The sequence below is a fragment of the Sphaerodactylus townsendi genome, linkage group LG14, assembly GCF_021028975.2.
Source record: "Sphaerodactylus townsendi isolate TG3544 linkage group LG14, MPM_Stown_v2.3, whole genome shotgun sequence".
Lineage (NCBI taxonomy): Eukaryota > Metazoa > Chordata > Lepidosauria > Squamata > Sphaerodactylidae > Sphaerodactylus > Sphaerodactylus townsendi.
In genome coordinates this window covers 25396852-25409061 of record NC_059438.1, presented here as the reverse complement: position 1 = coordinate 25409061, position 12210 = coordinate 25396852, and the positions used below count along the sequence as shown (strand labels likewise).

The 12210-nt window shown below is 54.9% G+C and overlaps 1 protein-coding gene across 1 annotated transcript; it reads right to left on the bottom strand.

Annotated features, from left to right (window-relative positions):
• Nucleotides 1–892: 892 nt before the first annotated feature.
• LOC125443739 (cytochrome b5) lies at nt 893–11020 on the bottom strand. The gene is made up of 5 exons (XM_048516038.1): nt 10799–11020; nt 7127–7255; nt 6462–6488; nt 2314–2345; nt 893–1444 (listed from the first exon to the last, which is right to left on the bottom strand). The coding sequence occupies exons 1-5, from the start codon at nt 10961–10963 to the stop codon at nt 1357–1359; spliced, it is 441 nt and encodes a 146-aa protein (XP_048371995.1). The 5' UTR covers nt 10964–11020; the 3' UTR covers nt 893–1356.
• Nucleotides 11021–12210: the final 1190 nt, after the last annotated feature.

Below are 12210 nucleotides of genomic sequence, written 5' to 3'. Positions count from 1 at the left end.
TAAACCTCTGCAGTGATGGCGAACCTTTGCGAGACCAAGTGCCCAAACCGCAACCCCAAACCCACTTATTTATCGCAAAGTCCCAACACGGCAATTTAACCTGAATACTGAGGTTTTAGTTTAGAAAAAACGGTTGGCTCCGAGGTGTGTGTTACTCGGGAGTAAGCTTGGTGGTTGTCGGTGGCTTTGCTTTGAAACAACCGTGCAACTATTCCAACAGATGAATCACGACCCTAGGAGGGTTTACTCAGAAGCAAGCCCCATTGCCAGCAACCAAGCTTACTTCCAGGTAAAGGATCGCGCTTTAGTTCTTCGCATGAAAATAAGTGGGGTTTAACAGCGCTTAACAAGGTTACCTACACTTCTTTCCCAAAACTAGGTTTTAGGTTTAATGCTAATAATTGAGCCCAGTGGCCCAAGCCAGCCTAGATGTGTGTGGGAGGGACTCTGTTTGCGCGTGCCCACAGAGAGGGCTCTGAGTGCCACCTCTGGAACCCGAGCCATAGGTTCACCACCACTGCTCTACCATGTCTTTTCTTAGTGGTCCCTTTTCTAAAGTGAAAAGCCCCAGACACGTCAGAAGGAAAGGACTCCAACCCTCAACCATCCCGGTCGCCATCTTAAGCCATTTTTCCAGCTCTGTGACGTCCTTTTTGAGATATGATCATCAGAACTGTACACAGTATTCAAAATGAGGCCACGGAACAGATCCATGGCAGGGCATGATAAGCTGGGCACACCATCCCCTCTAGGTAGTCCTGTTTCTTGTCTCGAATTTGAAGGCTCAACTTCCATCTCTTTTGCATTACTTCACGTAAGTCTGTGTCTGCAGTAAAGCCGAACCGAGCGGCAGCAGGTTCCCTACGACCCACAGAGAAACAAAGGCTGCTGGTACAGAGGATGTGTGGAACCGTTTTATTACAGAACAGGCGGGTAATTAAAAAGGCCAGGAAAATGGGCCTTGTTTAACCGTTTCACAGGAAAGCCCCCTGATGCCAGCTGTGCGCTGCTGTTTTGGTCACGTCGTCCAGCTGTGCTGGTGGAACCATTTCTTGTGCTAGTCTCGTTCTGGGCAGGGATGATGAAAGCATGCCGTCCTCCTCTCTTAGGACAAACAAGACAGGCCAACATGGATTTCGGGAGCCACAAGCTGGAACCTGCTGCTCAATGAAGCTGCTAAAGATGGACGCGGGTCGTCACAGGGAATGGCTGGGAACTGGGTTCTGCTGGGAGGGCGAGGGCCTGGTGGGCCCCCCTGATTCCAGCTTGGCTCTGCAGGCACCGGTATGGCTGGGCTGGCCAGTGAAGGACGGATGGGAGGGTCACGGGGACATTGCGAGGTTGAGCCAGATCACATCAGGAGGACCTCCCGTCCATGTAGTAGCGGTACATGAAGCCCAGGATCAAGACTCCCAAAATGGGGATCAGCCACATGGTCCACACACTGAGGGCAGAAGGAGGGAACAATGAACCACACTTCAGACACCCTGAAGAGGAAAGGCCGGGTGAGCAGGAGCCTGGCGGTTCTCCAGGGCATCTGTGCCTGCCCGCTACACCCCCACCCCTTGCCAGGCCTGGGAGGCACAGCGAGAGCTTCCACACTCCTCTGGGGAACTTGCAGTTCCTTCTGCTATGACTGTTCAGTACATTTGATGGTGTAGATATGCTATTGGGCCTCCCTCCCTCTCTCTTACACACACACACACACACACAATGCTGGCAGAACGTGGTACAGTCAAGTGACAGGGACTGCTGGCTGCAGACATCAGCAACGAAAGGTGCACTGCTTTCCCCCCCTGCCCCGCTTGAAGCTTTTCTCAGCCCTGGAAGGAATTCCCCTTGATGTTGCAGGCCCCACACAAACAGCTGCAGAGCTTAGGGGGCTGCACTACAGCCCCCCCCCCCCCCCGGCCACATTTTCTGTCAGCAAAGCTCCTCTGGCAGAAAAGAAGTACATAGCCAGCCCCCACTCCCCTGCAAAGCCTCTGGACAGACAGGGGCTCTTGCCGCCACATTTTCTAACAACACCCAAGCTTGCCTTGCTAAGGCAGAAAAGAAGAGGGTACCCCCCTTTCCCCTAAGAAACATCACGCTGGCTTGTAGGGACCAGCAGGCAGGCCACGGTCCAATAGGGCTCCAACAACAACAAGAATCTTGCTCAGGGGGGAAAGGAGGGGCGGGGCAGAAGCACCGAGGGTCCCAGCCGCCACACCTGGATACAGCTGGAGGCAGAGGCCACTTCACAGGGCCCAGTGCTCACTTACTCCCCTGGGGATTCCCTACCTGTCCTCGTTTGATGCCGGGATACCCTACCTGTCCTCGTTTGATGCCGGTTTGCCTGGAACCTGAGAAGGCACAAAAACAAAATCCTGATATTAGTTTTAACAGCAAATGTTAATTGGAACTTCTGGCCTCTAAGGAAGGCCCAGAAAGCAGCGCCCCCCCCCCCCCACACACCTCTCTGTGGCAGGTCCCTCTGCTCAGGTCCTCCCCCAGCCAGTGCCCTCCTCAGCACCCCCAGTGGCTATCTGCCCCAATAGTCACTCTGAGGGAGCCTGACTGCCCGCCCGCCAGCCATTTGCTCGGCTTTGCTGCTTCTCCCATGATGGATCCGAGGAGATCCACTGGCCATTTAAGCAAGGGGGCTTCCCAGCACGTCCCCTGCAGCTGGACAAAATACAAGATCACAGCAAGCTGCACGAAAGCTCCCCCCAAGTCCAGGGCCGTTTGGCCTGCTCTTCCTGCCCAACGACACAATCGCGCAAGATGGACAGGCGAGTCTAGGCCTCAGGGGAGCCGGCCGTTCCTTTTCCCTTTACCATCAAATGGCTTCCAGCTGAATGCCTCCCTAGCCAGCCTCTATTCTACAGAAGCAGGAATGCTGGGGCGGAACGGAGGGGGCAAGGGGACATGTGCAGTAGTGGAAAGAAAAATTAAATTGCAAGACTAGAAGCTGCTGGAAAGTTCAGTGTGCTACTTCCAGACAGGAGCTCCAAGTGGTGAAGATGTCAGTGGTCAAGGACCAGCCGAATCCCGCAGGTGGGGCTACCAAGTGGCCATTGACACACAGCTCGAAGGCAGACACGGCAGGCTGTCCCAGGCGCGGGGAGACAGACTCGCCTTTGAGAGCCTCTTAGCAAACAGAAACTGGCTGAACCACTCGAGAAACCCCAGAACAGGAAAAGTTGTGTAAGAAGGGCTGTGAAGCAGCAGCAGGAGCTGCATTTTTGGCCTGCAGTTCACCAGGGAAGGAGGATTTGAGCAGGCAGAGAGACAGGCGGGAGGAAGGCAAGCAGCTAGAGGCCCCGGCTGCACGGCAAGCTCTCTGCGAGGAAAACATCCCATCCAGCACTGGAAGAGAGGGTTCTCCATCCATCCATCCATCCAGTGCATTTCTATCCTGCCCTTCCTTAGAGGAGGCTCAGCGTGGCCTACCCAGTTCTCCCTTCCCCCATGTTACGCTCACCACAACCCTGTGAGGTAGGTTACATTGACAGACTGTGACTGACCCAAGGTCAGAGGGCCCGTGCCCTGGTGCTGCAAGACAAGCTTAAGGGGCCGAGGTTTTTGGAAGGGGCTTCGTTGTGCTGCCTACGCAGGTGCTGGCCAATGACGGTCAGGCCGTCCGTGCTGGGAGCAGCCTCCTTGGGCAGATCCTGCTCTGCCTTTCACAAGGACTTCCTTGGGCTACAACAGCCCAGCCTGCACTGCCGCTCTCCAGCACCCCTTCTCCGCTGGCTCCCCCTTCAGATGCACAAAATTTTAATTTTTTGTTTAAATTCTGTGGTTTATGCATGCCTTACTTTGTAAGCTGCTCTGCATGCCCAGTGCGAAGAAATCAGGTATAGCAGCATTCAAATAAAAATCCCTCAGAAACGCTGCATGTTGTTGCAAAACCAGCCAACCCAACTGCCCCTTCTCCTGGCCACAGGATGATTTCTGCACACGGTCTCCATGGAGACGCCAGGCACTAACTAATTCCCCGCTCATCAGCCACTGGATCTCGGAGGCGAGTTTACAGACTGCCGAGAACACAAGGCCAAAGGGTATTTCCCTTCCTACGGAATTAAGGCAGTGCCGGCAGCGGCCTCAGTGGACAAGACCTCTTGCTCAGAGGTTCCTTCAGCTATCAGGATTTTTTCCCCTTTAAACAGCAGGAGCAAATACAACGCAGCCCACATCAGTCTGCCCTTGTAGGAAGATTATGTGATTATTTCTGGAGATTCACAGAAACTGCTTTCGCCAAAAGCACACAGAGGCGGCAAGAAAGCCAAGGCTGAGGAAGCAGCTGGGGAGGAGGGGAGCACCCAAAAGCAATCCTTCCGTTAACTTAGCAGAGGGAGAAAAGACACAAAACAAGAGAGGCCTCAGAGCAGGGGCTGCCAAGCAGTCTGACCACACTGGAGAACAACAGGGCAGAATGCCTGAGACCTCAAAGCAATGGGCAATGTTTATTTGGCAAGATCCTGGTTCCACGGTGGTGTCTATAGTAATCTGTCCAGGAAATTCTGATACAAACCACACAGCAGGGGTGCTGAATGGGAGGAGGAGCAAGCACAGACTTCCTTCTCTGGCCCAGAGGAAGTGAGTGGAGCTGGATGGAGCACAGCATCCAAGCCTCCCCCAGCTATCAGCCCTGGAGGCAACCCGAGGCTTTTCCCAGTGACAGGTCAGCTTGTGAGCCTTTCCACAGGCATTTGAACCCAGGTCCCACTGGCCTTCCTGCTCCTGGGATGAGGGCAAGGCCAGATGGAAGAATCTCACTCACCTACGCCCTCTGGCACCCTCCCCACCCCCGCCATAATCCCAACGCTTCTACTAGATCCCCACATACAGCTGTCCAGAACACTCAGGCCAACAACATTTGTGCAACATTCACTGTCATGAAGTCCACGCAAGATTTTGGGGACACGAAGGCAGATGTGGGAACCGGCAACCTACACTGTGGCTCCCACCCACTGCCACAGCAAACCGGCCCAGCAAACTCGTGGTACATCTGCCCCCTCCTCTGCTTCAGAGGAAGTTTAAATCTGGGTGGTTGTAGCTGGGTGTTTTCATGTCTGTAGCAATAATATTGTCAAGACTCTTTTACACCCCAGGGCATCATCAATCACGGCACGGTCATGCGCTGCCTTTACAGTCTGTCAAGACAATAATCTTGCACACAGGGAGGGAACCGTTTTCAACATTTCCAACTATACCCTCAAATGCAAAACCCTGAAGAATCTGCTCAGGGCTTTCCGGAATGCCGTTGCGGAACAGCCCTTTGGCTCCACGAGAGGGACAATCCGTGGGCACAGCGGTCAGAACCCAGAGCCGATGTCCTGTCTGCGAAGGACTGGGACTCGGTGCTCATTCCAAGATAGCACTTCAAGCTCATTTCAGAAAAAAAAATCTAACCCAGTGGTTTTAACCTTCATCTCTTGAGTCCCACTGATCACTCTATCAAAGAGCCTGGGTCCCATTCTGACAGAAAACAACAGAAGGCATTCTATCGTTATGTCCATCAATTACAGTAAGCTCGAAGGACGGTGGTGTTACTGGCCACTGAGCTCACAGAAAGACTGGTCAGGAAATGGAGGTGGGTAACAACAGAGATGGATTATTACAAGGGCCAGATGCAATACTTTCCCATCGGCCATTACAAAGGGTCGCTACCTATCTATCCCTCTCCAGGATCGGGTCTGTCCACACTGTAAAAACCAAGTGGAGACTCCTGCTCACTTTATACTTGACTGTCCGAGATATGTGAGTTTTAGGAATTTCTCTCCTGGGCGGGTCTTAGACAAATCTGAAAGAGACTCTGACGACTCTGTTGTGGAGCTTTTGTTAAATAACACAGGCCATGCTCTCGGAAAAAGTAGCAAAATTTCTTTTACAAGTGACAGAATTTTCTAAGTAACGTCCAATGCTAGATACAGTTTGTCTGTCTGTGTTTTGAATGTACTTTTGATTTGTACTTCAGAAATGTCTGTAATGCTCTGGAGCCTATTTTAATATGCCTAATAAAGGCTGTTGTATTGGAGGCGGGTAATAGCCTGAATGTCCCAGGCTAAACAGCCCCCCACCCCACTATCTGGCAGGAAGCAGCAGTATAATAATGTCAGCACTCCCAGCCCCTCCAGCAAAGACAAATAGCACCTGCCTCCCAGAGTGCTTCGTTCCGCCTGGTTTCAGGGAGACAAGAGCAGGGTTTTGCCTAGGACTGGAGACTGCTGGGAGCCATGACATTGGCAGAAGCAGAAGCCTCCCTCGACCGGCAGAGTCCAGAGAGAAGAGTTACTGGCAGGCCATTGGTAGAAAGCCAAAAGGGCCCCCGCACTTCCTCCTGCCAACCAGCTCATGGTGGTGGTTCTTCTTCCCCCGTGCTCTCACAAGCCAAGCAGTGCAGGGCGACCGTTCTTGATACAACTCTGAGGACTCTTCTGGGACAGAACGGAAGATGCCTCACGGTGGCTTACCTTGGGGCCCTCAGGTTTGCAGTCACTCTGTCAAGAGAAGGGAGAGAAGTTAACCTCAACGGAGGGAATCTCCAAGGAGGAGCCAGCTGTTCTCCCGCTTTGGCTCCCAAGCCCTTGAGGAGGGCCGATGCTTTGGTGTGGGGGCTACTTTCATTGCCCCACTTTCATTGCCCCAGGCATGGAGAAAAGAACGCTTGTGCCTCCTTTCTGCTCTGAGTCACAGAGCACCTTCCGCCATGGCCACAAATGGAACTGCTGTCCTCAGCCACTCCTCCAAGGAGAAAGTATCCTATGTGACAGTTGTTTTGCCCTAGCTCCATGGTAGCCATGCTGGCCAATTGGCCATGCTGGCAGGGGCTGATGGGAATTGTAGTTCATAACATCTGGAGTGCCAAAGGTTCGCCACCACTGCTCTGGATAGCCAAGGCTAGACCAATCTCATGGGACCCCAGAAACTAAGCAGGGTCAATCCTGGTTGGTCCTGGGAGGGCAGCCCACCAAGGAAGTCCCGGGTTGCAACACAAAGGCAGGCAGTGGCGCGTCGTCTCTGAGCATCTCTTGCCTGAAAACCTTGTGGGGGCGGTGACTTGACGGCACTTTGCAAACACACACACACACAAGCGCCACTATCGTGCTACCAGTTGTTTTAATCCATAGGACCTCACCGGATGAACCTCTCCAATGAGGTACTGATCGAGCATCTCCCGGGCATCCACAGAGTGACCCACGTCTTCAAAGGACTCCGTGGCATCTCTGCCAGCTTGCTCAAGCAAAACCTCCTCGCCTCCGGGATGCTGAAAAGGAGGATTGCCAAGATTACCCGGCTCAGTCTACACTTCCCAAAGAGCCCCTGTGGCATTAGAACACCCACTTCCCTCCCTGCCAACGAGTGGAATCAATGGGCTGTGGATGTGGCTGCCAGGCTACTGGTCACAAAGCAACTCAAGGGGATTTCAATCCTACAGGTTAGGATCAGGCACTGAAGCAAGAGGGAAAACATATGTCAGTCTGAACTTGGCTGGTAGGGACCTTTGGAGCGCTCTTCCCTCCCCCCACCTAGTGGGTGCCACCAGCTTCTAACAAAACTATAGCTGCAGAGCGTGGTCTTGCGTCAGGGAGTGCAAAACAAGTCCTGGGACACCTTTAATACACTGCAAGGGACCCCAGGTGTATTTGGCTCCCAAGGCAAAACTCCTCCAAGGGCCAGGCAAAGGTCAAAGAGTCAGCTCCCATTGATGTCATCAGCTTCCCCCTTTGGCAGGTTTCATATTCCCACCCTCAGAGCACAGGCAACACACAAATAAGAATCTAAGCCACTCCACCTGCAAGCGGTTCCGTTGCTTCACTTTTGTGCACTTTGGAGTCAAAGACAGGCCTGGAAACAGGCTCAGCAAAAACTAATCTTTATCCAGAACTCTAGGAAGTCTGCAGCAAGACAAGTTCTTGAGGGACACCTCAGCAACTGCAAGCCACAAAACTCAGCCTCCCATACAGGCTGTGCTGGGGGCTGAATGCAGAAGCGCCTTTTCTCTCTTAGGACACTGGGGCACCTGCACAGCAAGAACTAGTGCCCCCCCCCCTCCCAGGACACACACTGACCACGTCCAGTTTAGTTCTTGTAAACAGAAAAACACCCGAGGCAGAAAACAACCACTGAAAAATACGCATTTTGCCAATGGGGTAACTTTTTAACCCTAGCCCACAGGTGTCAAACTCCCGGGAGTTTGACACCTCTGCCCTAGCCCATTTAGCATGTTGAAGGCAACATAGTTTTGGAGTTTGGCTAGGGGTAAAAATATACCCCAGATGTGTTATGTGTAAGGCCGTCGGGTCGGCGTAAGCCACGTCGACCCGACGATGCTGGGACCGTCCGCATGGACGGTCCAGGAACCGGCTGGGACAACGGCGCAGAGCTGCGCCGTCATCACAGTGACTCACCAGTCCCGCAGCCCTCCGGCACATCGCCGAGGCCAGGGGACACGCCCCCCCGCCCCTGCGTGCCGGCTGCAGCGTCGCAGGGCAGGGGGCCGTGTCCCCAGGCCCCGGCGACACGCTGGAGGGCCGGGGACAAGGTAAGTGAAGGGAGGGGGGGAAGCGCCTGGAAGCCGCTGCCATTCGCACGGCAGCGGCTCCCAGCCGGCATCTCCAGGAAAGTGCGCTTCCAAGCGCACTCTGGAAACGCCGGCTTGGCGCCGGTCGGGTGGCACGGCTGCGCAGCAGCTGTGCCCCCTGTGAGAATGGCTCCCTGGGGACAGCGTTTTTGCCGTCCCCAGGGCGCCATAAAATGCCCATGCAGAAAGGGCCTAAGTTAGTATGAAGATCAAGAAGAGATGCCTTCCTAGGTAGGCACAGATTCTCCCAGAGGTCAACCGTGTGGCCCAGAAGACTGGAAAGAGAAAGGGGCTTTATGACCCAGCCTTCAACCTACAGTGAGTCTGCCTGACAGAGAAGCTAATTTCCACGGCAGGAGAATGAGGCAGACATGGCACGGGGGAAGACACCTTTTCATCCAAACCAATTTGAGGACGACCTCCATTTCTTGACACTTTTCATTGTGAGTTTCCCTTTGCGAAAACAGTCTTGGTCCAAGCCACTGAGATGGGCTTCAATACACTGAAGACCCACCTTTAGACATAATTACAGGCCCAAGAAAGCAACTGGATGGTAAACTATGGGGAACCATTTTTTACTCAGACCAGTGGGAGAGGTCCTGTGTATTTGTGGGGCCATCACAAAACTTGTTTTCATCTTTGCCATTAGCAATAGGTGAAGATTGTCTTTTAGTATGTGGGGATGCTGCTAAAAGTGTCAGGAGCAGCAGTGGCGTGGGAGGTTAAGAGCTCGTGTATCTAATCTGGAGGAACCGGGTTTGATTCCCAGCTCTGCCGCCTGAGCTGTGGAGGCTTATCTGGGGAATTCAGATTAGCCTGTGCACTCCCACACACGCCAGCTGGGTGACCTTGGGCTAGTCACAGCTTCTCGGAGCTCTCTCAGCTCACAGGGTGTTTGTTGTGAGGGGAGAAGGGCAAGGAGATTGTAAGCCCCTTTGAGTCTCCTACAGGAGAGAAAGGGGGAATATAAATCCAAACTCCTCCTCCTCCTCCTCTTCTTCTTCTTCTTCCTAATGACTGGTGTTGCCTCATAAGGCACCTACAGGAGATGTGCTAACTGCCTTGGGCAGGTACAGAAAAGGTGCACTAGTGATGCAATAACTTACTAATAGCAAGTAATCATAATAGCGAGCTTCATATCAACCAGTCCTCTGTTTCCACACCACACTCTCTCACTGAGGACAATCAAGATCTGATTTAGACAGTGGGTGGTGCCCAGAGGCCGAAAGCCAAGGACTTCTTGTCTCATTCGGTCTCCTTTGATGCCATCAGGTATGGGAGGCTTTTAACAACAGTTGTTCTGTTACCCTGCATGCGTTTCTCACCCTGATGGGGAATGAGGAACAAGGTCCACGTTATCACACATGCAGGACTCGTTCAGAAGCCCCAACAGGATGGAACACCCTCCTGTAAGAACAGCCTGTCTGGCAGCTGCTGCTCCTGCCTGCTCTGACTGGCAGGCAGCTCACGCTGGGCACAAAAATTCCGGGTGCCCCAGGCAAGCCACAAATCTGGCGCAGGGCGTGCGTGCGCACACACGCTACAGTTGCCAAAAAAAAGTCTATAATGACCTTTGGTTCCTTCAGAGAAAACATGTCCGCACCTTCCATGACAGAGAAGGTGGACTCCCTTCCACCCTGGGAGAGCACCGGGCATACTTGTATGGCTGTGCCGGCCCTGCTGTGCCTCCTTGCTAGCCTGCCAGCCGGCGGCCTGAGCCTGGCACCTCCTGCCGCCAACGCACAGCAGGACGGCCCTTTGCCCCCCCACCCCACCCCACCCCGCTCTCCAGGGCCCGGCCGCAGAGGGTCAACTCGGGGGCTTCATTGCAGGGCGACCTTTTAGCTTTATCTCTGCGCGTGGGAAGCGCCGCTGAGACCTGGAAAAACAAGAGATGGACTTAAAAGGAAAAAAGCCGGACCCAACCAGGCCTGGCCCCTCTTGCCCCCCCCCCCCGCGCCCCGCAGGCCACGCTCAGGGGGCGGGGCACATTCACGAGCGACGACCACGAGTCCAGGTGAGCCGGAGGGCCCTTCCACGGACAGGGGGGCTCCAGTTTCTGGAGGGGGGGGACGGGGCACTGCCTAGAGAGCGCCCCGGTCCCCCCCCCCGCCGCCTTCTGCCTCTGTCCACTCCCGCAGCCCGGGCGCCGCCGGTCCCCGCGCGCGGGCGCGGAGCCTCCATGTGCAGGAGCAGCCAGCCCCCCTCCCCGGCCGGGGCTCCCACCTCGTGCAGGAAGGGGGTGACGTCGTAGACGCGCCCGTGGAGGACCAGCCACGCCTCGCTCGGGGTGTTGCGCTTCGCCACCTCGGCCAGCGTGAAGGTCGGGCCGCCCGGGGGGCGCTGGGAGGCGGGCCCGGCCTGGGCCCCTTCGCGCCGCTCCGTCCCCATCTGGCCCGCTTCGCCGCAGGAGGACTCTTGGCCCCCCGCGTGCGCCGTACCGGGGCCACGCCCCCACGCCGCCTTCGGGCCAATAGGAGCGGAGCCGGTCTACCCCGGAAGGCCGCTACCCCGGGCGGCGCTTCTCCTGTGGGATGGCTGCCTGTCCCTGCAGCGGGGGCGCAACGAGGCAAACTGGAGCCCTGGGCAAAACCTGAGTTGGATCCCCCCCCCCGCCCCGCCCCGCCCATGGGCGGCCACTCCACCACGACCAAAAACTTTTTGCACCAGGACATTGGTGCCTGCAGGGGGTGCCTTTTTAGACATATCAGCACGATAATTTCAGCATATCATCAGGAGACTGTCCTTATGGGACCCCCCCAAGTTTGGTGAGGTTTGGTTCAAGGGGTCCAAAGTTATGGACTCCCAAAAGGGGTGCCCCATCCCCCATTGTTGCCAATGGGAGCTAATAAATGGGGGCTACAGTTTTGAGGGTCCATAACCTTGGCCCCCCTGCACCAAACCTGGGGGGTATCATTAGGGCAGTCTCCTGATGAGACCCTGAAAGTTTTGAGACTGTGCCTTCAGAAATGTGCCCCCCTCCCCCAGCCTGCAACCCCCATTGACAGCAATGCAGAAAACTCAATGCAGAACAAAGATTCTTGGGCAAATTTCTGGGATGTTCCTGCAGGGGGCGCATTTTTGGACGTATCGGCACCAAAATTTCAGGGTATCATCTGGAAACTGTCCTGATGGGACCCCCCAAGTTTGGTGCAGTTTGGTTTAGAGGGGTCCAAAGTCATGGACCCTCAAAGTCATGGACCCCCATTCCCCGCTCCTCCACGTGAGGCCTGCTGGGCGCCCCTGGGCACTGCTGGGCCACGCTTCTCTGGGGACTCTCACAGCCCCACCGGGCTGCCTCACAAGGGCTCTGTTGTGGGGAGAGGAAGCGGAAAGGAGTTTGTAATCCGCCTTGGGACACCTACGGGAGAGAAAAGTGGCGGGGTACAAATCTAAACTCTCCCTCTTCTTCTGCTGACTTCCAGGGGTGCTTTGGAGCTTCCCGGGTCATGGCTGCGGCATGAATTTGTGTGTTTCTGATCAAATATGACACAAGTACACCAGGCATGTGAGAGCAGGCAAGAACTTTCCATGTGCAGTGAATGTTTAGGAAGTGTGACTCTTCAAGGGCTCCACGTGATCCCCCCAGACTGGAAGAGGGACAGGAAAGGAGCCCCAAACCCTCAGATATAAAACAT